This window comes from Tenrec ecaudatus, chromosome 6 (assembly GCF_050624435.1).
Source record: "Tenrec ecaudatus isolate mTenEca1 chromosome 6, mTenEca1.hap1, whole genome shotgun sequence".
In the NCBI taxonomy this organism is placed as follows: domain Eukaryota; kingdom Metazoa; phylum Chordata; class Mammalia; order Afrosoricida; family Tenrecidae; genus Tenrec; species Tenrec ecaudatus.
Window position 1 is genome coordinate 13,208,385 of NC_134535.1, and position 24,443 is coordinate 13,232,827.

At 57.1% G+C, this 24,443-nt stretch overlaps 1 protein-coding gene across 2 annotated transcripts; it reads left to right on the top strand.

The window, feature by feature from the left end:
• Positions 1-7,365: 7,365 nt before the first annotated feature.
• Positions 7,366-23,518, top strand: RAC2 (Rac family small GTPase 2). 2 transcript variants are annotated; one of them, XM_075552686.1, is made up of 7 exons: positions 7,366-7,400; positions 9,632-9,703; positions 17,628-17,745; positions 18,483-18,545; positions 18,820-18,979; positions 21,807-21,810; positions 23,388-23,448. In XM_075552686.1, exons 1-7 carry the CDS (start codon positions 7,366-7,368, stop codon positions 23,446-23,448), a joined length of 513 nt encoding a protein of 170 aa, XP_075408801.1. The 2 variants fall into 2 exon arrangements, with proteins under 2 accessions (XP_075408801.1, XP_075408800.1); XM_075552685.1 differs by lacking the exon at positions 21,807-21,810 and having other exon boundaries at positions 23,388-23,518.
• Positions 23,519-24,443: the final 925 nt, after the last annotated feature.

A 24,443-nucleotide genomic window follows, 5' to 3' on the forward strand; every position in this document is an offset into this window, starting at 1 on the left:
CATGCAATGACCCCAGAATGCAGGAAGACCACAGGCCAGTGGGTGGAAAGTCTTGTGGATCCAGTGGCAGTGGAAGCATCTCAGTGCTGACATGGGTCTCCACGTGGCTCCTCCAGCTCCAGGGCTCTGGCTCCATCTGTGTAGCTCCATGTGGCTTGTCATCAGAATGTGAAGCAGACAGTGTGTGTCCCGCCTCCAGGTAGGAAGACAGGGGTTCCCAGAATCCTCAGGAGAAGGCCATGCCCACACAGATTCCTCATTGGCTATGACATGATTGACAGGCTAGACTCCACCCCTTCGCAAGCTGACAGGAGATGATGTCGCTGCCCCAGGGAGCTACTGGTTTAGAGCAGAGGCTGAAGGCACAGGTTGTAGACACTGGGGTGAAAAGGAGGGACGCACGGACACTGAGGAAGGATGCAACAGATGTCACAACACAACCCCATGGAGCATGAGGCCACCTTGAGTCAGCGCTTGACTTGATGGCATCGAACAACAATAACAAAACATACTTTTAAATCGATGAATTTGAAAACCTTCCCCAAGAGGACATTTCCGAGAACGACCGATGAAAGATGAAGCAAGGAAGCAGTTGAAATTTCAGGCAGTCCTGCAGCGATCGTTTGAATCACACTGCTGGTTTAAAAATCTCACCGTCCCAAAGGGCTTCACAAACTTCACGAAATACTCTAGGAAGAGAGCAGTCGATCTTACTCAAACGCTCCCAGAAATAGATAACGAGCGAGCACTCCCCAGCCCACGCGCCGAGCAACGAAAGCAGTGTAACTCGCTGTCCTTGTTAGAAAGGGAATCCTGGTAACACGCAGCTCAGCACTTGGAGGCTGACGAAGGGGTCAGCTGCTCCAGGAATCAAGTGACCATCCTCCATCCACTGCATCGCTCCCAATCACACCAAACTCACGGCCAAGGAGTCAATGCGCTCAAAACAGCCCCCTGTGGGTTTCCCAGACTCAGAATGATGAAGGGAGCAGAAAGCCCAACCTTTCTCCCAAGGAGCTGCTGGTGGTTTCGAACTGCCAACCTTGCGGATCGCAGCCCAACGTGTAACCACTCCATCACCTGGGCTCCTAGCACATCTCTACAGACACAGAGAAGGTTTCCCAGATGGAACACTCGTAATGGAAGCAAAGCAGAAAGCGGCTCTTGCTAAGGATAGCCAGGGCATTTCTTCCTCTGACAAAGTATCTGCCAACAGGAAACGTGAGAGACCTGCTGCGGTACTTACATCCTCTGTTGTCAATTTGAGACTTAAGAGTGAAGGGGTGGATAAAAACTTAGCCTGTCAATCAGATTGCAGCTCGATGACCTCATTTGGAGGCGCTAAGAAGAGAGATAGCTCTTTGGAGGCAGGACTCAGGCTTACTCTCTGCAAGACATTTCCATTGACAAGCCACATGGAGCTTCCCTAGAGCCCTAGAGTCGGAGGAGCCACGTGGTGACGCACTCCAGTGCTGAGATGCTCCCACTGCCACTGGATCCGCAAGACCTTCCACCCACTGGCCTGTGATCTTCCTGCATTCAGTGTCATTGCATATGTTTCGTGAGTCTGAAGAGGAATTTATAGATTGGTGTCGGACATATGGGTTAATATTGGACTTATGGACTTGATCTGGACTGGGCTGGGATGTTTTCTCAATATTTAATTGCTCTTGTATATAAAGCTCTTGGTCATACACATATGAATTTGTTTCTCTAGTCAACCCAGATGAACGCACCTGCTCTTTATAGGCACCCACGGGCAGGGTGCCTGCTGTCACGACTTCACATGGCACTCGGGGTTGGAGACCAACCTGGGGCCGACCATTGGAAGAACTGGGAAGGAAGGAAGGAAAGAAGGAAGGAAGGAAGGAAGGAAGGAAGGAAGGAAGGAAGGAAGGAAGGAAGCCGTCTCACTTCACCTATGACAGGCTTATCGACAAAGGCCCTCTTAGAACGGCAGTCCTCACAGGGATCCGGGGCCCAGGCCAACCCTTGGCGGCTCATGTGCATCAGAATGGAACTCTGCCCCAAGGGGTTTTGCCCGGCAGATTTTCAGAGGCAGATCAACTGCCAGGCCTATCTTTCAAGGCACCCCTGTGTGGACTTGAACCTCCAACCTTCCCACCAGCAGCGGAGTGCACTGGCCATTTGCACTGCCCAGGAACTCCAGTAAAAGCTGTAGATAAGGTAGCATAAGAATGTCTACCCAGGCTTCCGTACACAGGACAACCTGTAGAATCCGGAACCTGTGGACGGCTAGAACCTGTCAGAGAAGGAAGATTCAAATCTTGTCCACAAAAAGGATAGGAAATAGGCCAGGTGGCACCTTGTGCAAAACATGTACCCAGTAAAACCAGCCGGTACTGTTGATGCTGCCGGGTGAGTAACGGGCTGCTCACCACAAGGTTGGGGGTTCAAACCCACCAGCTACTTCAAGGGTGTTTCTGCTCCCGGAAAGATTGATAGTCCTGTGGGTGAAGGGAGACATCGATCAGTGCAAGACATGAAAAAATAATAATTTCTAAATAATCAAGTGTTCGTGAGGAAGGAAGGGTGGAGGAGGGAGGGGAAACCATAAGGAGTTGATACCGAGGGCTCAAGTAGAAAGCAAATGTTTTAAGAATGATAATGGCAACAAATGTGCTTGACACAATGGATGGGCGTATGTATTGTGATAAGACAGTATGAGCCCCCAATAAAATGACAAAAAAAATAAAAACACTAAAACCTCAACAATAACAAAAAAGATTTATAGTCTGGAAACCCTTCCTAGGGTCACACGTGGATGCTGGGTTGTGGGGAGCAGGGAGTGAGGGGGGGCAGATGGAGCTGGACCCCGCTGTGCACACTCAGGAACCTTGAGGTTCTGTGAAGAGCGAGCTTGCAAAGTGTAGCACAGCGAGGCTGAGTCAATAAACCATCACAATGCATCCTGGGTTAGCGCAGGGCATGGATAAAAGGTGCGGGGCCTGGACCCCAGAAACACGCCTAGCTAGAGATACCATGCCAAGAGGTCACACACACTGCGATACCATCTCTACAAAATTCTAGAAAAGGCCAACTGTGTCAGTCTGGGTTGACTGGAGAAACAAACTCATAGACACTCATAGAAGAAAGAGCTTTCTATAAAAGAGCAATTGTACATTGAGAAAACATCCCAGCCCGGTCCAGATCAAGTCTGTAAGTCTGATATCACTCCATATGTCGACACTAGTCCATACATTCTTCTTTAGACTCACGTAGTCATGCAATGACGCTGAATGCAGGAAGATGCTGAATGCAAGGCAGTGGGTGGAAAGTGGCGGTAGAAGCATCTCACCACTGGTGAGGGTCTCCACGTGGCTCCTCCAGCTCCAGGGCTCTGGGTTCCATCAGTGTAGCTCCATGTGTCAGGGAGAGAGTGTATCTGGCCTCCAGTGAGCTATTTATCTTCGTCAAGCCTCCAAATGAGGTCATCAAGCTGCGACTTGATTGACAGGCTAGACCCCACCCTTTCGCAAATTGACTGGAGATGATGTAATTACCACACCACCTAATCTCTAGCGACTGAAAGCAGACCCAACCTTGCACGGAGGACTGGAAGGAGAGAGAGAGATGATGGAACAGAGGGAGAGGGAGACAACACAGGGGCCACAAGAAGCTTCCAGGGTTAATGGGGAAATTTCCTATCTCCATTGAGGTGGGGGTTTCATGGGTGCCCACCTGTCCAGATGATGGTACTGTACACTTTAAAGTGGTGTACTTGACTGTGTGTTCACCGTCCCTCAATGCAGATACTTTAAAACAAAGAGAGCAGTGGGTGGGAGTGACCCCGAGGCTAGGGTGGCTACGTCACTGGCTCACACGGATTTGAACAAGTCGGGTGTGTCTCATCCACTTTGGGCCTCAGTTTCCCCATCTCTGAAATGAGGGTATTGAGCCAAGAGAGCTAGATGCATTCCTAGTCTTGGGAAAGCTATCAAGCTGCTCTGAGTCTTGGTTTTCTCCTCTGTGAGATTGGGTGACATGGATTGGAATGTGTTCCCTGCTAAAATATGTGTCAACCTTGCTGGTTAGGCAGTGATGTAATTTCATGACATGTAACCCCGTGCCACTGGCCAATTGGGTGTACAAGGATTAGGGTGGGATGCATCAGTTTCACTCAGGTCCCAGCCCTGGCTGGATGCAAGGTTGTGTCCCTGGGGTGTGGCTTGCATCACATTTTAATCTTAGAAGAGATGAAAAGAGAGAACAGGACCTTCGCCAATGAAGAAGAGCCAGGGTCTTTGTGCTGAGAACCTGCTAGACTCAGGAGAAGATTGATCTCCAGGAAGGCCTGGCCCACAGAGGTTGAAAGGAGAACAGGACCTTTCCCCAGGAAGGAAAGGGAAAGCCCTTCCCCCAGATCTGGTGCCCAAGGAACTTCAGCCTCCTGAGAACAAATTTCTGTTTGTGAAAGCGGCCTGCTTGTGGTGTTTCTGCTGTAGTAGGAGCCACCTGTGGCAGTGACATCACCTCCTGCCCACTTGAGCGAAGGGGTGGAGGCTAGCCTGTCAATCACGTCATAGCCCATAATGCCTCTGTGTGGGCATGGCCTTCTCATGAGGATTCTGGGAACTCCTGTCTTCCTTCCTAGAGGAGGGACCCACACTGTCTCTGCTTCACATTCTGTTGACAAGCCACACGGAGCCATGCTGATGGCAGCCAGAGTCCTGGAGCTGGAGGAGCCACATGGAGAATCGAGCCAGAACTGAGATGCTTCCGCAGACTTTTCACCCACTGGCTGTGATCTTCCTGCTTTCGGCATCATTGCAAGTGCTGTGTGAGTCTGCAGAATTTATGGACTAGTATCAGACATATGGGCTAATATCGGACTTATGGACTTGATCTGGACTGGGCTAGGATGTTTTCTTAATATACAATTACACTTTGATATAAACGCTTATACACATAGGAGTGTCTCTGGATTTGTTTCTCTAGTCAACTCTGACTAACACACCACCTCCCAGGGTTACTGTGAGGACAACATGAGCTAACACCAGCCCAATGCACAGTCATGGCTGTCAGGCCAGAAGCAGGCAAGGTGGCTACTGTCCTAGCTGGGTCCACTGTGGCTGCTGTCTCCAAACTGCCTCACTCCCCAACCTCATCTCCTGCCAGTCACTGCTGTTCACACAGACCCTGGGCCACCTACAGATTGGGCACATGCCAAGGGAAGGCTTTTGGGGCACTTATGTCACCACCAACATGGGCTACAAGTTTTTCAGGGCATTATTTCAATCGATTGTGTTTTGTCTCCCCAGAGATAGGCTCTCAACAGTGCATAATAGATACAGAATGAAGCAAGGAGCCAGAAGGTTCTATGTTATGGGAAAGTTTTTGCTTGGGATGTCCTGGAGAAGTGGCATTCCCAGAAAGGAAAGCGGATGAGCTTTTAGAGCCACCATGGCCATGTGAGGTTGAGCCCCCGCTCAACGACATAAATTGGGGCTACTATCTAGTTTATATGCTGTTTTCCAAGTTATGTGTTAACCCATGGCATCTTCCCAGAGGTATCTTTTTCTTCTTCTTTTTTAAAAAAAACTACCTCTTTTAATCATTTTAGATTTACCAGGAAGTTGCAAAGATGGTAGTGTTCCCACTTACTCTTCATCTGTGCTTCCCTTGTGTCAACATATAACCTCAGCATGTGTGTCGAAACTAAGAAATTAACATTGGGAGATATACGAGTAACTAACATTCCGGTATTTGGGATCTCACTGCTTTCCCACCACAACGGCCCTTTTCTGGTCCATGATCCCATGGGTGTTTAGTGCAGCATGCGTGAGATGAACACAGAGGTTGCCCTAGAGGCTAGTGGTGGGCAGGGAAAGAGCCCGGATCTAGGAGGATATACAGGTGAAAGTCCCAAGATGCCACATGAGACAGAAGCACGAGGGGGAGTGGGTTAGGGGTGGGGGTGAGGTAGAATATCTGACCTTTCCCCTGGCAGGCTGGGTGTCAGGAAATAAATCCCGCATCTCAGTGCGTGCCACCCACAGAAGGGGAAAAAAACCCAAAAAGCCCTCAACATTGATTGGTTTCTTGAGAATGGACTTGCCACGTGGTAGGCCCTTGGGGGAGCTGCATTTCCCTTCCTGCAAAGCCCTTTCCATCAAGCTTGTGTGGGCAGCCCAGGAAACGTTCCTCCTGCAGTCCCAGGTGGCCACTCTGTGCAAAAATTGGACTCTGCCCTTCCCCTGGGAGGGGCCTGGAAGGTGGTGTCTGCTGGCCGTTCTCTCAGCTTGTCCTGAGTGACCAGTCTGGGGTTGGGAACCTATGGCTCAATCCCCCCCCCCTCTCCTGTCCTTAACCCCCAGAGTGGGAAGGCACCAGGGGGAGAGAAGCAGCAATGAATGACTGGTCACAGCAGGTGAACCTCCCAACCCTCTGAGCCACAGACCCAGGCTCTGCCCCCGCAAACGGCAGCGAGTGCCAGAGAGCGTGGAGTCACCTGGCCTTGGGTTGGATTTCAGCCTAGGTGGAGGCAGGGAGACCCCTGACTTCTGGAATCCTTGGTTTCTGCTTCTGCAGATTGGGGCCCTGGGGTCTGGCTTCCAGGGGCTAGGCTCAGAGGTGGAAAGTCACACTTGCCACCTCACAGGGCAGGGGTCCAGCCGGTGGGGGGGCACAGCCTAGCACTGCCCTCCGAGTTCCCTTCTTGTTCAGGACCTGCCTGCCTACCTCAGCACCCCACTCCATATCCCCCCCATCCTTCCAACTCAGGGGTTTCCACACGGGATCCTGTTTGGGGCTGGGGTGAGCTCGCACTATGCCAAGTCCCTTCTCTCTACCACCACCTGCAGTGCCAGCTCCAATGCCACCTGCTGGCCACCAGCTCTCCCTCGCTCTGTCCCCTGCAGCCTCACCTCTTCTGGTCTTGCCTGACGGGCACCCTGAGGAGGGCTGGCTTTCACCTCAGGGATGGACGAGCGTGAAGTCCCGGGAGCAGCTGTGTCCTGTACCCCAGACTCACGTGGCATTCAGTGGGTACCCGGGAAATATGGACTGGGTCCTGGTGGAGCAAGCTGTGGCCCTGCCCCAGACCAGGAAGCAACCCCTCCCAGCTGAGAGTTTCATGCCCCCGCGGGTGCCCAGCGCAGGGGTGACCACCGGGGGCCCGGGCCTGGCCCAGCCTCTACAAGCCCCGAGCTGCTCTGGCAGACCGCACGCCCCGCCTTCTGCAAACGGTCGTGGAGGATCAGATTGGGTAAGTTCCCCTTCCGCTTCCTCTGCCTCCCGTCCCTCTGCCACTGTCCCCATCAGTGCCTCACAGGCTCTCCACACCCCTGGTGCCCGCAGAGCCGCTCCTTGCCCTCAGCTGTCACCACCCAGGCCCCAGACACCATGCAGGCCATCAAGTGTGTGGTGGTGGGAGACGGGTAAGTACCTGGCAGGGCCGCTCACTGCCCACCACCCCAGGAGACCTAGAGACTTTCCCGCCTGCTGTCCCTGGTTAGGGGTTGGTGGTGGGTGGGGGGAAGAGGGAGGCTGCTCACAGGTGAGGCTCCTGGGAGGCAGCTGGGAGGAGCTACATTCTTCTTCGCCCAGGAGTCCAGGGCCCAGAGGGAGGACCCTGGAGTGAACTGCAGACAGACAGCTTCATGTTCTGGCCCACCCCGCCCGGAAGCTGCCTGGGTACGGGGCTATGGGTGGGGGCCTAGGAGTCCCGGTTTGTGCCCTGAGTGCCGCTGGTGGTAGGTCTTCCCTGGCGATGAGTTTCATCCTTCAATGCTGTGGGTGCCAGTGGGGCGGGGTCCCTGATATGTGGGTGCCAATCAAAGGCTGGGCCGTGCTGTGTGGTGTTGGACAAGCCTCAGCCTCTCTCCGGAGCTCAGCTCAGTCGCTGGAAGAGGCGAGGGTGCAGGCCACTGAGGGGGATGGGAGAATGAATCTCTTGAGACATTTCGACCGGCTGCCTGTCCTCCGATTGTGCTCAGAACTTCTGCCCCCCCCCCCGCCTTGTTTCCTCCTCCTCCTCCTCCTCTTCCTTGAGTGAGGATGGCAATCAGTACTTTCTCAGCCTGCCTGCTGAGGGGGCAGTGGAGGGCACAGGGACGGGGAGCAGAAGGGGGATGGGGAGACGGAAGGAAGTGGGGATGGATGGGCTGGGCTGAGGGTCCATGCCAGCTGTCCTCGCTCAGTGACCTCAGGTGGCCGTGCCCCTCCCCCTCCCCAGTCCTCAGTTTCCTCATCTGTAAGTCTAATACAGCTGCCTTGGCCCCTCTCTCGGGGGTTTCCCCAAGTCCACCTGGCACCATCCTGGCTGCTCAGGGCCTTCTTGTCCAGCTCTCTCGTTCTCCAGAGGGGCAATGTGGGGTCTTAAGAGACGCACCAGGCCCTTTCCCAGAGGGCTTGGGTCCTAGAGGCTGAGATGCTGGCTGGTGGGGTCCTGCCAGGCCCGGACAGGTTATCCATCCTCAGCTGATTGTCACTCACAGCTGCCGGCTGCCTGCTGCCCGCCCCTGGTCACTTCTGCTTTGCATCGGAGCTGAGCAGGGGAGGGAGGAAGTCTAGGGCAAAGTCCCAGTCCTTCGAATTACCTTGGTGGCCGGGCCCAGGAAGGCAGTGGGGGGTGGGGTGGAACAGGAAGTGAGGGATCTGAGCAGGCCCTGGGCCTCTGAGGCTCCAGTAGCTGTAGCAGGCTGCCTGGGCCCCTCTCCTGCCAGCAGCCCGCGGGGGTGGACAGCATGCACAAGGGCCCACGCTGTGCATTTAGCACTAACTCTGTCTCACGTGCGGAGCTTGGTCTGGCTGCTCTAGTCCGTCCTCCCCCAGCACGTGTCAGGCTCATTTTACAGGTTCGAAGACTGACGCTCATCCCCGACCTGTGGGGATTTGAACTTCTATCATTCACGGAGAAGTGGGAGGAAAAAAGAGGAAGGGGGGAAAATGGCAGGTGCCTCCAAGCCAAACTTGTGGGGCCCCAGCTCATGGCCACCCCGTGTGTGGCAGAGGGAAACCACCCCCACAAAAGAAAGTCAGACTCACTGCCATCGCGTCTGTTCTGACTCCTAGCGACCCCGTGGGACAGAGCAGAACCGGCCCGGTGGGTTTCTGGGGCTGTCAATCTTTGTGAGAGGAGAAAGCCCCGTCTTTCTCCCACAGAGCAATCGCCAGTCTTGTGGCGAACAACCCGCAGAGCAGGTCGCCAGGGCTGCAGATCAGGCCCGAGGCAGGCTGGCCTTTCCCAACCACAGTGCAGCGTGCCCGTGCACATGGGCAAACATTGGGTTCTAGATGAGGAAACGGAGGCATCTGGTAAGTGACTTGCCCACGGCCATGCCGCTGGGAGAGCCGAGCCAGGGTCTGGACCCCAGGAACAGGAGTGACAGGGCATGTCTCCCGGACACCCACTACCCGCTCTACCTCCCCTTGAATATCCACACCGCATGGGAATGGAGGTCAGAACCCCCCAGGGAAGGGCCCATCAGGCGCTCGAATGTGCACTCAGGAGTAAGGCTGGTTCAGGATGCTGGGGGGCAGTGGGGAAGAGGGTGTTCAATGGGTTGGTAGTCCGGTCCTGAGGGTGGGATGAGGGCTTAGAAATGTTCCCGAGTGTCTCAGGTCTCAGGCAGGCCCATGACCTATTCCTGCACTTTCTGTCTTTCAGAGCAGTGGGCAAGACCTGCCTGCTTATCAGCTACACCACCAACGCCTTCCCGGGAGAGTACATTCCCACCGTGTGAGTGCTGGGTCTGGGCAGCGGGGAGGGGGCTCTCTGGCTTTATCTAGGCATTGGGGTAGAGCACTTGGTGATGCCCATCTCTAGTCCCAACCTGGTGGGTGGGGTGGGTGGGTGAGGAGGAGGGCATGAGCCGTAGGCCCTCAGAAGGGTGGTGGGAGGAAGGGAGAGGGAGAGGAGTCTGGTAGGAGGAAGGGGGAGAGGAAGGGGGAGGCAACTTCCAATGGGGCCTCAAGATCCTGGAGCTAAGGGCTGCCTGAGCCTGGCGGGGAGGGGCATGCCGAAGGGGCAGAGAGAAGAAGGGCTTGAAATGGAGGTACAGAGGCCCCGGGGACACAGCTGCACAGTCTGGATGAAGGAGGGGACCCAGGTCTCCACCCCCTCACTCACAAACCCTCAGTGCCTGCCACTCACAGCACACCCCTCGGTGCCAGGCAACCCTTTCTGGCCTCCCTTGGGTGCCTCCGACCAGCTTCCAAAGCACCTGGCTCCATGCACCTCCCCCTGGTCACCGGATACCCATAGAGGGTCTCAGCTGTTCCCTTGGCTCTCGAGCATTGCTTCTTCTGTCAAGGAGTCTAAGGCCTGCAGGCCCAGCCCAATGCCCCCTCCTCCAGGAAGCCTCTCCTGCCCCAGAGTCGGTCCCTCTCCCCGCTGTCCCTCAGTCCATTTGGTGGCCCCTGGTGCGTGGTCCAGCATGACCCTAGGACCCCCAGGAGGAAGTGGAGGAGTATGGCATCTGCCTGGCTACAGAGCTGTGCCCACTGCCGAGCCTCGGGGGACCCTTGTGTCCCTCATTTCCCAACATGTGGCTCTTTCAGCGGGGCCCCAAAGCCTGTGGATGGGAGGAGAGGCCTGCATGACCCCAACACTGCCTTCCAGATCACAGGTGCGCTGTCAGCGCTGGACAAGTCCGTAGAGGCCCCACACCCTGCTGCGACTGGGGGTGGGCGTAAGGGAGTGGGCACCAGAACTCAAACCAAACCCACTGCCTTCTGGTCAATTCCCACTCATCGCTTTCCTTCCCAGGGTTTCTGAGGCAGGCCCTCATAATGGGAGTGACAGGTTGGTCTCATTCTCTCATAGAGAGCCTGGTGGGTTTGAACCACCGACCTAGAGATTAGCGGGCCAAAGCTTACCCGGCAGGGCCACCAGGGCTTGGTGCCTCTGTGATGCAGAGGATGCAAGCGGTCATGCTGAGTCTTTGACATTGGAGGGGCTGGAGAGTGGGGGCCGGGGGAGACCCTGGAAAGGCAGGCAGCCCAAGGTCTCCATTGCCTGGAGATGAGGTTGAACGAGCTTCCGGGCTGGCGGGAGGACATTGGGGTGGGGTGTTGGGGAGCATGTGCTGTGGGCTGAGATCAGATAAGCCAAGTAGGCTGGTGCTGGGCGGCTGCCAGCAGTTGGGGGTTAACAGATCACGGGGTGGGGGTGGGGGTGGGGTGGCCTTTAGGCAGAACAACATCTTCCTAGTGAGAGTTTATAGTAGTCAATCAGGCAGCAAGACCTTGGGAAGCCGCCCGCTGATTGGCTCTCGCTTGCCCCATAATTAGAGCCGGTTCAGCCCTGCCCAAGTTGTATACTGGGGACATTGAGGCCCAGAGAGGTGATGGGATTCGGTCACCTCACCTTGCCACCTTGGCATCTATGTCCTGGAGCCAGGGACATAGACCAGGATCCGGAGTGCACCAGAGTCCTGAGACGGAGGCTTGCTGGGTGGCTGTGGGGGACACAAAGACCCTGCAGGCAGACCCTGGCTCCAGGGGTGCCTGAGCCACACAATAAGGCCGGCGCTCAGACTGCAGCCCCGGGGGGTGGGGCGGGGGGGGCTGTGAAACTGAAAATCCGAGCAGCTGAGGCTCTCCCATTGGAGCCCTTTATGAAAACCGTGTGTGCCCACGGCAGGGCAATTGTGAGGACCTGAGGACGGCGCAGGACCAGGCTGGCTTTCCTTCCTGGTCCCCAGGCTCAATCGATCGCTGTGGGTCGGAAGTGACCCCACCACCCCCAGCCCAAACCACTGCCACAAACCCTTGGTGGCACCCCTGCAGTTTGAGAGTGGACCTCGTGCAGTGGCGTTCTGGGTCCTATGAGCCTAGCCGGCCCCCTCCCTCCCGTACCCACTGCCTGGGGTTTGCGCTTATGCCAGTGGTTCTCAACCTGTGGGTCGCGACCCCTTGGGGGGGGTGTCGAATGACTCTTTTAGAGGGGTCGCCCGATTCATAACTAGTCAAATGACAGCGATGAAGTAGCAACGAAATTTAATTTAACGGTTGGGGGGTCACCACCACATGAGGAACTGTATGAAAGAATCACTGCATGAGGAAGGTTGAAAACCACTGGCTTATTTGCTTCTGCTTACATCTCCTGGGCCTCCCCCACCCCAGGTGCCCAGCTCCTCTCTTCTTTCTGTTCTCTGCTCAGATTTCACTCCCTGACCCGAGCCTCCCCCCCACTCCCCCTATATCTATTCTAGCCCTGAGCTCAGGCCCGGTCAGGCTGCCCTGGCTGCAGTACCTACTGGGTGTGCCTGACAGCCCCTGGGCTGTACTCTGTAGGCAGGAAGGCCACACTGTCCAGCTAGATTGTATCATCCAGCACTGGATGGTCACCTTCATGGATCATGCCCTTGCCGCGGGACTGCGCAATCCAGCCGCAATGCCCACAGGCAGAGTGATGTCCAGTGTGTGTGGGTGCGGAGGACGTCAAGCCTCCTCCCTGCTCCTTTCCGGGACTTCTCCCCCAGCTGCCCGCTCACCACTGCTTGCTCACTGCGTGTCCTGCACGCACACCCAGCATGGCCTCATGCACAGTGGGACGGGCCTACTGGGATCCACCAGGCCCTTCTTCCTAGGTCCATCTTACCTGGAAGCTCTGCTGACACCCCTCAGCCCTCGTGGAGGAGGAGTGGTGTCTGCCCATGAGGGGCCCTGCCTGGGAATCAAATTCTCCCCAGAGGCCACCCTCTCCCCACCTGGCTACCAAAGCAGCCTTTCTCAAATGCAGCTTGGACCCGGCTTAAGCCCCTCCGTGGCTCCTACTGCCCAGAGGACTCAGGTCAAATACCTGCCAGGGTTCACAACTGGCTTGGTCTGGTCAGTTCTCCCTCACCCTAAACCACCAGCTATACCCCCACCCTGTGACTCATGCCCTGTGCCCACCATTTTCTCCCCTTAGGAGAGGCCCCCTGTACCTGCGCCCATCCTTCCCCCATGCCATTCCAGAGCCCAGCGCATCAGGATGGCATGTCCCCATGCCTGCAGCCCTGGGGGCACCCACTCTGAGTGTCCCCTGGAATCTCAGAGCCTCCATTTCCTCATGTGTAAATGGGGGATAGGGCACCCCTGGGTGGCACAAATGGCCAAGTGCCAGATACTAACTGCCAGGTTGGCCTGTTCAGAGGCAGCTCAGAAGAATCTGCTTCCCAAGGTCCTACAGAGTCGTCCTGCTCGGCGCCCACGGGGTCACCATGAGGTGGAGCCCACCCAACAGTGACCAGTGAGAACAAGAAAGGGGGACAAGGCTAGCATCTACTTGCTGGGCCCACTGGAGCATACCAAGTGTGAAGGGCCTAGAATAAGGCTTGCCCCTCACCCCCAGCTGCTCCTCGCCCTGCCCACAGCTCGGGGTCATCACCCCTGGCCCCTGGCCCCCACATCCCAGCTTGATCTGGGTGGAGTCTCTGGCCAGGAGACAGCAGATGTGCCTATCACAGGGGCTTCTGTGAACTGTGTCACAGGAACTAGCCCGTGTTGTGCTGCCTGCTGTCTCAGGTCTTGGGTAAGTGGTTTCTTGTCTCAGCCTCAGCGTTCTCTTCTGGAGCACAGGGGCAAGGATTGGGGTTGGCCACGCTGGCAGGTCAGAGTCCTCTGGCTCAGGCCATCTGTGAGCCTCTGCTATAAGGGGGTTCTGGGAGTCAATTCCTCCCATGGACTCTGGGAGAGGCCTGGCAGATGGGGGCTTCTGTGGGCATCAAACGCAAGACTGCTTTGCTCTTTGGCATTGCCCAACAGGGTGGCTTGAACGGCTTCTGTCTAGTTGGCTTCTTCACCCGGCCCTGCTGGTGCAATGGGTCATGTGTTGGCCTGGTAATCCGAGGGTCAGTGGTTTGAACCCACCAGCCGCTCCCTGGAAGAATGTTGCAGCCGTCTGCTTTGGTAAAGATTTGCAGTCAGATGGAATCAACTTGAAAGCAGTGAGGATCATTGAACAAACAAACAAACAAACAAACAGTAGTCCAAGGGGCAGGAAAGAGGACCCCTGGTGGTATAGTGGGCATGTGTTGGGCTGTTAACTGCAAGGTCAGCAGTTCAAAACCACCAGCTGCTCCTCGGGAGAAAGACGAGGCTTTCTACTCCTGTAGTTAGTTTCTGAAACCCACAGAGGCAGTTCCACCCTGGCCTGCAGAGTTGCTATGAGGTGGCATCGATATATATAACTCCACCCACAACAAGGCCCTTCTGTCTAGGGTCCCATGGGGTTTCAAGGTCTCTGCCTGGCACCAGAGTAGGCCCTCAGTGCCAGGGCAGGTACCAGGTCCCCAGCACGTCCCCATCACACAGTTCTTGAGGCCTGGGGGAGAGCAGGAGAAGACGGAGACTCAAGGAGGCTTTAGAGGCCTTTCGGCACCAGCGCTGCGGTCTGGACGTTGTAGGACTGTGAGGGAGAGGACCCCAATGCCCTAAGCATCTTCCAAAGGAGGGTCTGTAGCCCCAGCCAAAGGCACCACCAGGAAAAGTGACACATGGCTGTGGAGTCAATTCTCATGCATGCGACCCCATCTCACAGCAGGACTGGCTCGGTGGCTGGTTTCTCCACAGTAGATTGCCAGGCCTGTCTTCTTCTTCTTCTTGGTCATTTTATTGGGGGGGTCTCACAACTCTTATCGCAACCCATACACCCATGTGCCAAGCACATTTGCACGTATGTTGCCATCATCCTTTTCAAAACATTGTCTCTACTTGAGCCCTTGGTATCAGCTCCTCATTTTTCCTACCTCCCCACCCTCCCTCCTTCATGAATCCTTGATAAATTATAGATTATTATTTTCATGTCTTGTACCAACCGCTGTCTCCCTTCACCCGCTTTTCTGTTGCTCATCCCCCTGGGGGGGGGAGTTATATGTCAATCAGTGTGATTGGTTCCTCTGTTCTCCCCCCACCTTTCCCCCACCCTCGTGTTATTGCTACTCCCATTATTGCTCCTGAGGGGTCTTTCTGTCCTGTATTCCATGTGTCTCTGGTCTAGTCAGATTTATAAGGTAGAACTGGGGTCATAATCAGAGGGTCACTAAAGAACTAGAGAAATGTTGTGTTTTGTCAGTGCTATACTGCACCCTGGCTGGCTCATTCCTTCCTTGTGACCCTTATGTGAGGGATGTCCAGTTGTCTATAGACTTTGGGTCTCCACCCCTCATTTGCACCGATATGATTTTTTCTCTGTCTTCTGAGGACACCTTGTGATCACACAGGCGGGTGTGGGCTTGGTTGTTTCCCTGCTCATTGGCCAGGCCTTGCTTCTGAGGGACCTCTGGGTGACCTCAAGCTCCAGCCATTGGGTCAGCCCCGGAGCGCACTAGCCGCCTGCACCACCCAGAGGAGACGCCACAGACCCTCTCCCACCAGGCCTTCTCCCCGAGACCCCCGCCATGGTATCGAGCACCCTGCGTTGACCCCAAGGTGCAGCGAGAAGCACCCTGGGCCCCTGCACCTTGGGCTCCCACTCTGCGGTGCTGAGTTCACCAAGAAGGGTGGGATCAGGGCAGGCTTTGTGGAGGAGGGGACATAGAGCTGGGTTGGAGGTGGGGCAGACAGAGAGTGGGTGTTAGGGCCGTTTGAGGGACTCTGAGATGCCAGCATTTCTTTCTGGGACAACTGAGCGTGGGGTGCACCGTGCCGGGCAGAACTGCATATCCACAAGGGCTTCACAGAGGAGGTGGACCGCAGGGCATCGACCCTGTTGGGCTTCATTTCATCGCACCTGCATTCCCTGAAGACAGAGCTGCAGACAGGATCTCTCTTCTAAATGGCTCTCCACTGTCAGGGTCTCCCACAGAATAGGAGGCATTCCCTCGGTGGGGTTTTGAAGTATGAGCAGGAGTTCAGTGTGACAAGGAGAGGGTGTTCCTGAGAGGCGCGGACAGGAGCTGGGGCCTGCAGGGGTGGGCAGGGAAGGACCCTGTGGTCAGGAAGTGGCTTGGCTCGCGGGTGGAGGAAGGAACATGAGGAGGGGAAGTTGGAGGAGCCTGAGGTCTCAGTGGACCAGGCCAGGAGATGAGAGGAAGGACTGTGAGGGCAGGGGTCTCCAGGAGGAGGGGAAGGGGTGGCCTCTAACCCCCAGGGACACCCCTTGGAGGCACAGCTGTGGCATAGGTGTGGAGTCAAATGGAGCCGACTTCTCGCCCAGTTTGGTCCCTCACTGGCCACGTGGCCTTGGGTAAGTCACTATACCCAAGTGACTGACCACAGTTCACCTTGTGGCGTGTGAAGACCCAGCACCTTCCTTAGGGAGGTGGGTCGTAAGTAACTGATCTAAAGCCCTCGAAGGGATGGGAGCCCACCTTGGCCTCTCAAAGCCCCTGGACTCATCTTACCCCACCCTGCCGACGTCCAGTCAGCTTCTGGTGACTTGTCTGGCCCCTGGATCTGGCCTGTGCCCTTCAGAAGCCCCGACCCTGGCAGTGAGCCAGCCAGCCAGTCATGGCTCACTGAGTTCAGACAAAACCCGTGAATGTCTACTCTTACCCTGCATGTCCCTCCAGTGCTTCCTGGGAGAGCCTTGCACTCACTATCAGGAGCCCTTGTGGCGCTGTGGGCTAGGCATTCGGACACTCACGGCGAGGCCGGCAGTTCAAACCCACCAGCTGCTACATGGCAGGAAGAAGAGGCTGTCTGCCCCTGTATGGAGTTATGGGATCGGAGACCCTGCATGAGGTCACGATGAGTTGGAATCTTCTTTTTGGTTTGGGGTTTTCATTCTTCCTTCCTGGTACCCCAGAGTGCCCCTGATTGGCACTAGTAATTAAGTGCTTGACTAGTTAGTGACCCCAAAAGGTGAGTGATCCAAGCCCACACAGGGGTGATCTCCATCCAAGCGCTCACAGCCACGAGAACCCCAACCTGACCTTGAAACCCATGAGGGCGCCGCCAGGCACTGGGGTTTGGCTGGTTCCGCTCAGTGCTCCCCTGGTGGCCCCAGCATGTATCTGCAACATTTCCGGAGCGTCCGTGGCTGGACACCATCCGCCTGTGCTCTGAGGCTTCATGGCCGACCGGGGAGCTCAGGTCCAGGAGCTACCCTCTGCTAATGAGAGATGGGACAGTGTGAAGGAGCACCCTGAATTCCTCGGCCCTATAGGGACACCCTAAGATTCACAGCTTAGGTTGCCCCCCAGGAGTCCCCCGCAGCCGTGAGCCCCAGAGCCCCAGGCCAGTGCCAGCTCAATGACATCCCAGTATGCCTGCGGAGCCTGTGTGGGACCCGTCCTTCCTGGTTCCCGGTGGTCCCCCCATGCATGGCCTTCCTTTTTCCGGCCGCCCCTCTACTTTCCCAAACACGATGTCCTTCTCCAGGGACTGGTCCCCCCAGACAGCCTCCCTAGAATGTGAGACCGAGTCCTGCCATCCTTTCTTCTAAGGTCACCCTGGCTGTCCTTCTTCCAAGACAGACTTGTTTATTCCCAAAAGACAGCCACCAGAGCTTTCTGAGCTGAGGTCTCTGAATCTTCTTTTTCTTTAAACATAGCTTTCCCTGCAGTTAACACTTTTATGTCATGAAGAAGTGACAGAAGACCCCGCCTCTCAGTGCTGTGTGACTTGGGTCCTGTGACTGCCTCTTTCCGGGCTCATGCTCTTCCATGGATCTGGTGGGCCTGGGCTGCGGAGTGTGAGTCTGACCCCACCTTTGTCCTGCCTGCTCCCCACAGGTTTGACAACTACTCAGCCAATGTGATGGTGGACAGCAAGCCGGTGAACCTGGGGCTGTGGGACACGGCGGGGCAAGAGGACTATGACCGCCTGCGGCCGCTCTCCTACCCCCAGACGGTAGGCTATCCCCACCCCTCCCCCCTCCCCCATCAGCGCTGATTTCCCAGCCCCTTCTGCTGGGGAGGCCAGGCAGTGGTTCTGACCTCAATGCCCACTCATGGCAACCCTATGGCGCAGGGTAGAACTGCCCCCGTAGGTTTCTCAGACTGTAACTCTTTAGGGGAGTAGAGTGCTTTCTCTCTCTCCTTAGAAGGGACTGGCGACTTCAACTTGCTGAACTTGTGGTCAGCAAGACATAAACCACTGGCCACCCGCGGCTCCGCTATAAATTGCTACAGGAGTGGACAGCCTCATCTTCCTCTTAGGGAGTGGCCAGTGGTTTCCAACTTCTGACCTTGCACCTGGCGGCCCAACACGCAACCCGCTAGCCAGCAGGGCTCCCTGTCAGGGTTAGGAGTGTGAGCTCTGGAATCCCAGGCCCTCCCCCGACTGGGCAGCATCTGGGCCAGGTCGGTCCTCTGAATCCTGTAGCCTCACGTTCCCCACACCTAGACAACACAGCAGGAGCAGTACTTTATGCAGGGCCCTCTCTGAGGGGTTACCATGTACCGGAGGGCATGGTGTCAGATTAAAACCTGAACAGCAGCTGGGGAGCATCCCTGTTCTGTGTAGACGCTGTGGCCCCAGTGGCCCCTGGGAGGCTCCGTCCCTGGTGGTTACCCTGGTGTGGGAGGGGCTTGGGACAGATGCTTCCTGGGCTCTCCCTCACGGCCCCCACTGCCCTGCCACCATAGGATGTGTTCCTCATCTGCTTCTCCCTGGTCAGTCCCGCCTCGTATGAAAACGTCCGAGCCAAGGTGAGCTGGGCAGCATAGGGGTGCTGGTGACTAGGGTGGGCAGGGGGCCCTGAAGGAGGGTGGGACCAGGGACTTCAGCCTGAGGAGGTGGGATCATCAGCTGGTTATCTTCCCCCACAAACCCCCCCCCCCCTGTGCACATCCTCCTGCTTCTGGTGTCTCCCCCCACCCTCCCGCCGGGCCTCACATTCTCTCATCTCCAAAAACCCTCACTCACACTTGCCTTCAATCTCCCTCCTCTTGCCCGGCCCCCCCTCCCTGTGCCCCTGCCCAGTGGTTCCCCGAGGTGCGGCACCACTGCCCCAGCACCCCCATCATCCTGGTGGGCACCAAGCTGGACCTGCGGGACGACAAGGACACCATCGAGAAGCTGAAGGAGAAGAAGCTGGCGCCCATCACCTACCCGCAGGGCCTGGCCCTGGCCAAGGAGATTGGTACTGAGCTTGGGCTCGGATGTTGTGTGGGGGTGGGGTGGGGTGGTTGGGGTGAGCTGGATGGGCCCAGCTGGGACTCTGTTGGGTGCAGACTTTGGTGCAGACCTGAGCCAGGCCACACCCTAGCTGTGACTCTGGGCGAGACACTCGCTCACCCTCTCTGTGCCTGTTTCCTCGCGGTGCATGCCAGTCCCGAGCTCCTTGGGAGAGGGCAGTGGGTGAGTGTCACTGGCCTGTCGAGCAGAGGCCAAGGTTGCTTGCTGTCAGCTGCCTCTATGATGGCGCTTGTCACTGCTGCCGAGCACAGGGGTGGGAAAGGAAGCCAGGAGGAACAGGGGGCCGAGCAGGGGTGCTGTGGCTGCTCGGAGGACAGGTAGAGTCAAGCGTGGATTCTCCTGGAAGGCTTCCTGGAGGAGGTGACCTGTTTGATTCTAAAACCCAACCCAATCTCACTGCCATGGAGTCCACTCCAACGCATATAAAACAGAGTAGAACAGGCCCTGTGGGTTTCCGAGACTGTGACTCCTTCCCAGAGTAGAAAGCCTCCACTTTCTCCCAGAGACCGCCTGGCGGTTTCAAACTGCCAACCGTGTGTAGGAGGAAGAGGAGGAACAAGGCTCGAATCGGGATCCGAGGAAGGCTGTCGTCAACTGATGAGCTAACACAGACTTCCCAAAGAAGATCAAGGGCTAGAGCCAGTTCAACGTACAGAAAACAAACACCCTCACCCGTCGGGGACATCAGGCTAAACAGAGAGGCCGTGAGCAGTCCGGGACTCGGTTCTATGTGGATCCACCACATGAAATCCAGTGACACGGCACGCTGGGCAAACCTGGCTGTCGCGAAGACCTCTTTAAAGTGTTGGAAAGCAGAGATGCCCCTTTGAAGGCCAAGGCGCTCCTGACCCAAACCAGGGTGTTTCTACCCGCTGCATATGCATGTGAGATTCCCCGAACAAGGAGCTTGATGCATCTCAATGAGGGTGTCGACCAAGAATACCGACCGTACCCCGTCCTACCAGAAGACCAAACGAATCTGTCTTGGAAGAAACACAGCCGGCATGCTCATTAGAAGCAAGGCTGGCAACACTTCATTGCACGTGCTCCGGCCGTGTGACCGGGCTCTCCCGGAGAAGGACGCCGTGCTTGGGAAAGTGTAGGGCTGGCAAAAGCGACCCTCCCCGAGAGGGACTGACACGGTGGCTGCAGCAGTCGGCTCAAGAGTCGCATCGATGGTGAGGCTGGCGTAGGACCAGGCTCGGTTGCTATGAGACAGAACTGACTCATCCACAGAGTGGAAACGGAGAGAGTTCCCTCCCTTACAGCAAGAGTAGGGAGGATGCAGGGGCCTGGCACCCAGGAATTGCTCGACACACAGCAGCCATGGTCAGCAGCTAGGGACAGGAGCTGCCCCACATCCCAGGGCTAGGGAGGAGCATGGGAGACAGAGGCAGCTGCTGCCGACGTCATTATCCCAGCAGGTCCCCGGGGCCTCTACCTTGGCATGGGCTGGTTGGAAGGTAGTTCAAAGACCTGTGGCTTGTGCCAATGGGGAGATGGGGGTGCAGCAGGGAGAAGCCCCTGGCCCAAGCCCACACAGCCAGTCATGGCCAGAGCCAGGATGCCATCCAAGTCCCCCTGCCCCTTCGTATCCAAAGAACATGGTCTCAAAGGCCAGATGAGTATCAGCAGGGCGGTTGTCTGGGGAGTCCCTGTCCTGGGGAAGATGTCTCTGGGCACGGACTGGTGGGAAAGGACGGAAAGCAGACGTGGGAGCCCCGGTGTTTGAGAGCAAAGCTGGGGGCCTCCTGGGGAAGGTGGTGGTGTCACAGTGCCGGTCACAGGAAGCAGGGAGGTAACTGTGGTTTCTCTTCCTGTGAAGCGATGTCAGTCACCAGACCCTCCCAGTTCTGGTGGGAGGGAGAGGGGCATGCAGAGACAGGGAAGGTGGGGAGCCTGCCTGGTTGGGGGCCAAATTCTGCCTCTCCAGAACCCTGCAGTGAGGTCGGTCCCCTGGTTGTCAATCACAGGGAACCACGGCTGCCTGGTGGCTCCAGGCAAACCTCCCCACTCTCCCATCCCCTCCCCACCCCACCCCTCCCTCCCTGGGTCATTGGGCAGAGAGGGCAGTCCCAGCCCCTAGGTAGAGGCAGGCCTATCTGTCATCCACTCCCCTGGGCAGGCAGCCCTGGGCCATGACCAGGAGGCCCCAGCCTTAAGCACAAGGTCTTCGAAGTCCTGGGCGCAAATCCCGAATCTGCCGCCTCCTAGCTACATGACCTTGAAAAGCCACTTCACTTCCGGGTCCACCAGTCTGGAGGCTGAGAGGAATGGACCGGGAAGCCAGTGAGAAGGGGAACAAAGGAATTCAGCTTCAGCCCAGGTGGCGTAGGAGGTGGTGTAGTGGTCTACCCACTGGGCTGCTAACCTGCTGCACCCTTGTTGCAATTTTAAACCAACCTCCGCTTTACAGATGGGCCACTGAAGCCCAAGGAGCAGGCCTTAGCCTAAGGCTGTGCAGACAGATTGTGAGCCTGGGCCACCGGAATCCCTCAGTCCGCAACATCAGGGTCATCAGCTGGCCCTGGCCTGCCCCACACCCTCTGTGCATAACTCTTCCCTGCCCCCCAACTGTCCCTGTCCCCTGACTCAGCCATCACATGGCAACATGTCCTAGACAGATCGAGGGACAGAGCCAGAGATGACTGCCTGGCCCAAGTCCCCAAGAGGGCCATAGGCAGAGCTGAAGGGGACCCAGGCACCCACCCAAGACCTTGTTCTGATGTCACTGAGCCACAGGGGCTAGGGGAGGGGAGGGCGCCAGTGAGGTGGGTGTGGCTTATGGTCCTAGAAGGGAGACAGTGGCCCGGGGCCCAGTGGCACCCTCCTCTGCACACAGGCTCACAGGAGATGCTGCCGGCAGCCTCTGGGGGCTCTGTCCTGCCCTGTGCAACCCAGTCTTGCCTCACTGCCTCGGGGCATCAGTGGGCTTCCCCTTTCCAGGCTGTGTGACTCGTGGCTGCGGCTCCCTGTCTCTGGGCCTACCACCTCCCTATCAGGAACATGGGGAATCTCCGTGCTTCTGCACAGAGCTCCCGGAAGCAGCATCGGCTCAGTCTCAGTGCCCTGCACTTTACTAGCTCCCCCCTCCCCCCGCTGAGAGTGGCTACAGGGGCAGACCCAGAATACTCCCTCCCCCTTTCCTTCCTCTTGTGTCTAAAATCACCCCCAGCCTTCTTGGCAGAAGGGGGTTTGCGGTTCCTCACTTCAGGGAAACTTTGGGCTGTAGTGGGCACGGGGAAGTCACCAGGCGCCTTCCAGAACGTCATGGAAACCCGAGGCAGTGGGAGCTGCCCGGGTGCACGTGGCAGGAAGGAGTCTTTCCAAGGACGGCGAGATCCCGTCTGACAGACTTTGGACATGTTTGTCAGGAGAGGCACCGTGCTTGGCAAAGTGGAGGGTGGTGAAGAAGAGGAAGGACTTCCATGAGATGGACTGACGCGGTGGCTGTATCCGTGGGCACCATTGTGAGGATGGCGCAGGACTGGGCAGTGTATCGATCTGAGCGTCTCAGACTCGATGGCACCTGACAGCCACAGCTGCCCCTGGGGTGCAGCGCAGTCCGCCTTCCACTGCTTGGGTGGTCACGGGGTGCAGGTGGGGATGGAGGAGGCCCGCTTCCCTCCCTGAGGCCCTCATGTCCCCAGGTGGAAGGGCAACGCCCAAGTGTGACCTTGGGTACGCTAGTCTCCGAGCCTCAGTTTGCTCCCCTGTAAAACAGAGAGGTGGCTGAGGTTTGGGGCGGTGATGTCTGGCAGGTCCTGAGGCAGAGGCTGCTGGGTTCCCACTTGGCACAAACAATCTAGTCCCGGCTGCTAAGGGTCAGGTCAGTGGTGCTGAGGAAGAAAGACCTGCAGGCCAGCTTCCAGAGAGACCATGGCAGAGAAAAAGCCTCATGGGGCACTTGGACCCTGTGCACATGGGGAGACACCCTGGTTGTAGACTTGGGTTTTGGGTGAGTGGGCTAGGAGTGCCTAGTTCCCCAGGGAGGTTTGCAGCTCTGGGGAGAAGGGAGTGCTTTCTAGAAGCCAGTAAGGTGCTGGGACACTGGGCACTGGAGTTGGTGTCCCTTTCTTCCCCTGGGAAGGACAGCTCCTATCTGCTTTCTCCAGATGAATGGTCCATATGTCTCAGGCCGGCGGGGTCTTACCGCCCCCTGAACTCACTGGCAGTAGGTTCCTTTAGATGTGAGGAGAGAGGCACAGAGAGGGAAATGTGTGGTCCAGCTCCCAGGTGGCACTGTAAGCACCGGACCCTGCCTGGAGCCCACAGCCTGGGCCTGCTGTGCAGCTGGGAGGGACTGTGCCCAAGCCCCTCCCCTGACCTCTCTCACCTGCTGCCCTCCCTAGACTCTGTGAAATACCTGGAGTGCTCCGCCCTCACTCAGCGGGGCCTGAAAACTGTCTTTGACGAGGCGATCCGGGCTGTCCTGTGCCCCCAGCCCACTCGGACACAGAAACGGGGCTGCAGCGTCCTCTAGGGGTAAGACCGACCCCCATCACCCACCAGCTAGTGGGTCCCATTGGGAGGGGACACTCAGCCCCTTGCAGCAACCTGCTGTTTCACTGGGGGCCCAGAGGGGAGCCATACAAGGTGACCCCGGTTTCCCCAACCAGAGCCAATCCCACTCTGTGGGGTCCATGTCCCACAAGGCAGACCCAATGCCTCTCGGGAAAGGTGTGGGCCTGCAGGGTGCCCCGTGTCAATGAGAACTCACACTGCCAGTCCCTGGGTATTTCAGCAGGGGAGGCTAAGGGATGGGAAAGGTGCCCTGACCCCTCGCCCCAGGGAGCCTGAAGGACTGACAACCCACATGTGTAAGGGCAGGAGAGGGAGAGATTGCTGAGGCAGTCTGAAAAGCCCAGAGGTGGCTGGGCTGGGCTGGGCAGTCGGGAAGAAGAGTAGGTGGTTCTGGCTAGGGGTGGGGGTGGGACACTTGGACATGGGACTGAAGATGGGGCTGAATCAAGAAAGCCAGCATGAAACTGTGGGTTCTTTCCACCCCCCAGATCCTCACCCCCATCCATCTTCCCTCCAGGTTGCACCCCATCCTCCCAGCCGATGGCTCTGACCCTCCAGGGCCCTACCCAAGGCCCAGTGGCAGCCCGGCTTGGCCTCACTGGCTACAGAGCTTGTCGATGTTTTCTTTGCCGGAGACTGGTGTGAATTTGCAGGCCCTGCGCCCCACCCCCTCCCGCTCCTACCTTCCCACGGGAAAGAAGAGGACCCCCAGGACCCGATATGCCACCCCTGTGCCACAGTGCTAGCTGCCACGTGTGTGTGTACTCTAGTCCCGCACAGTGCCTGAGCCCTCTCTGGGAACTCGGGGCCAGGTGGTTGCTGCCCGCCACTTGCATACCTCCCAGGACAGGGCTTTCACTCCTCCTGGGGCAGTCTGCTGCAAT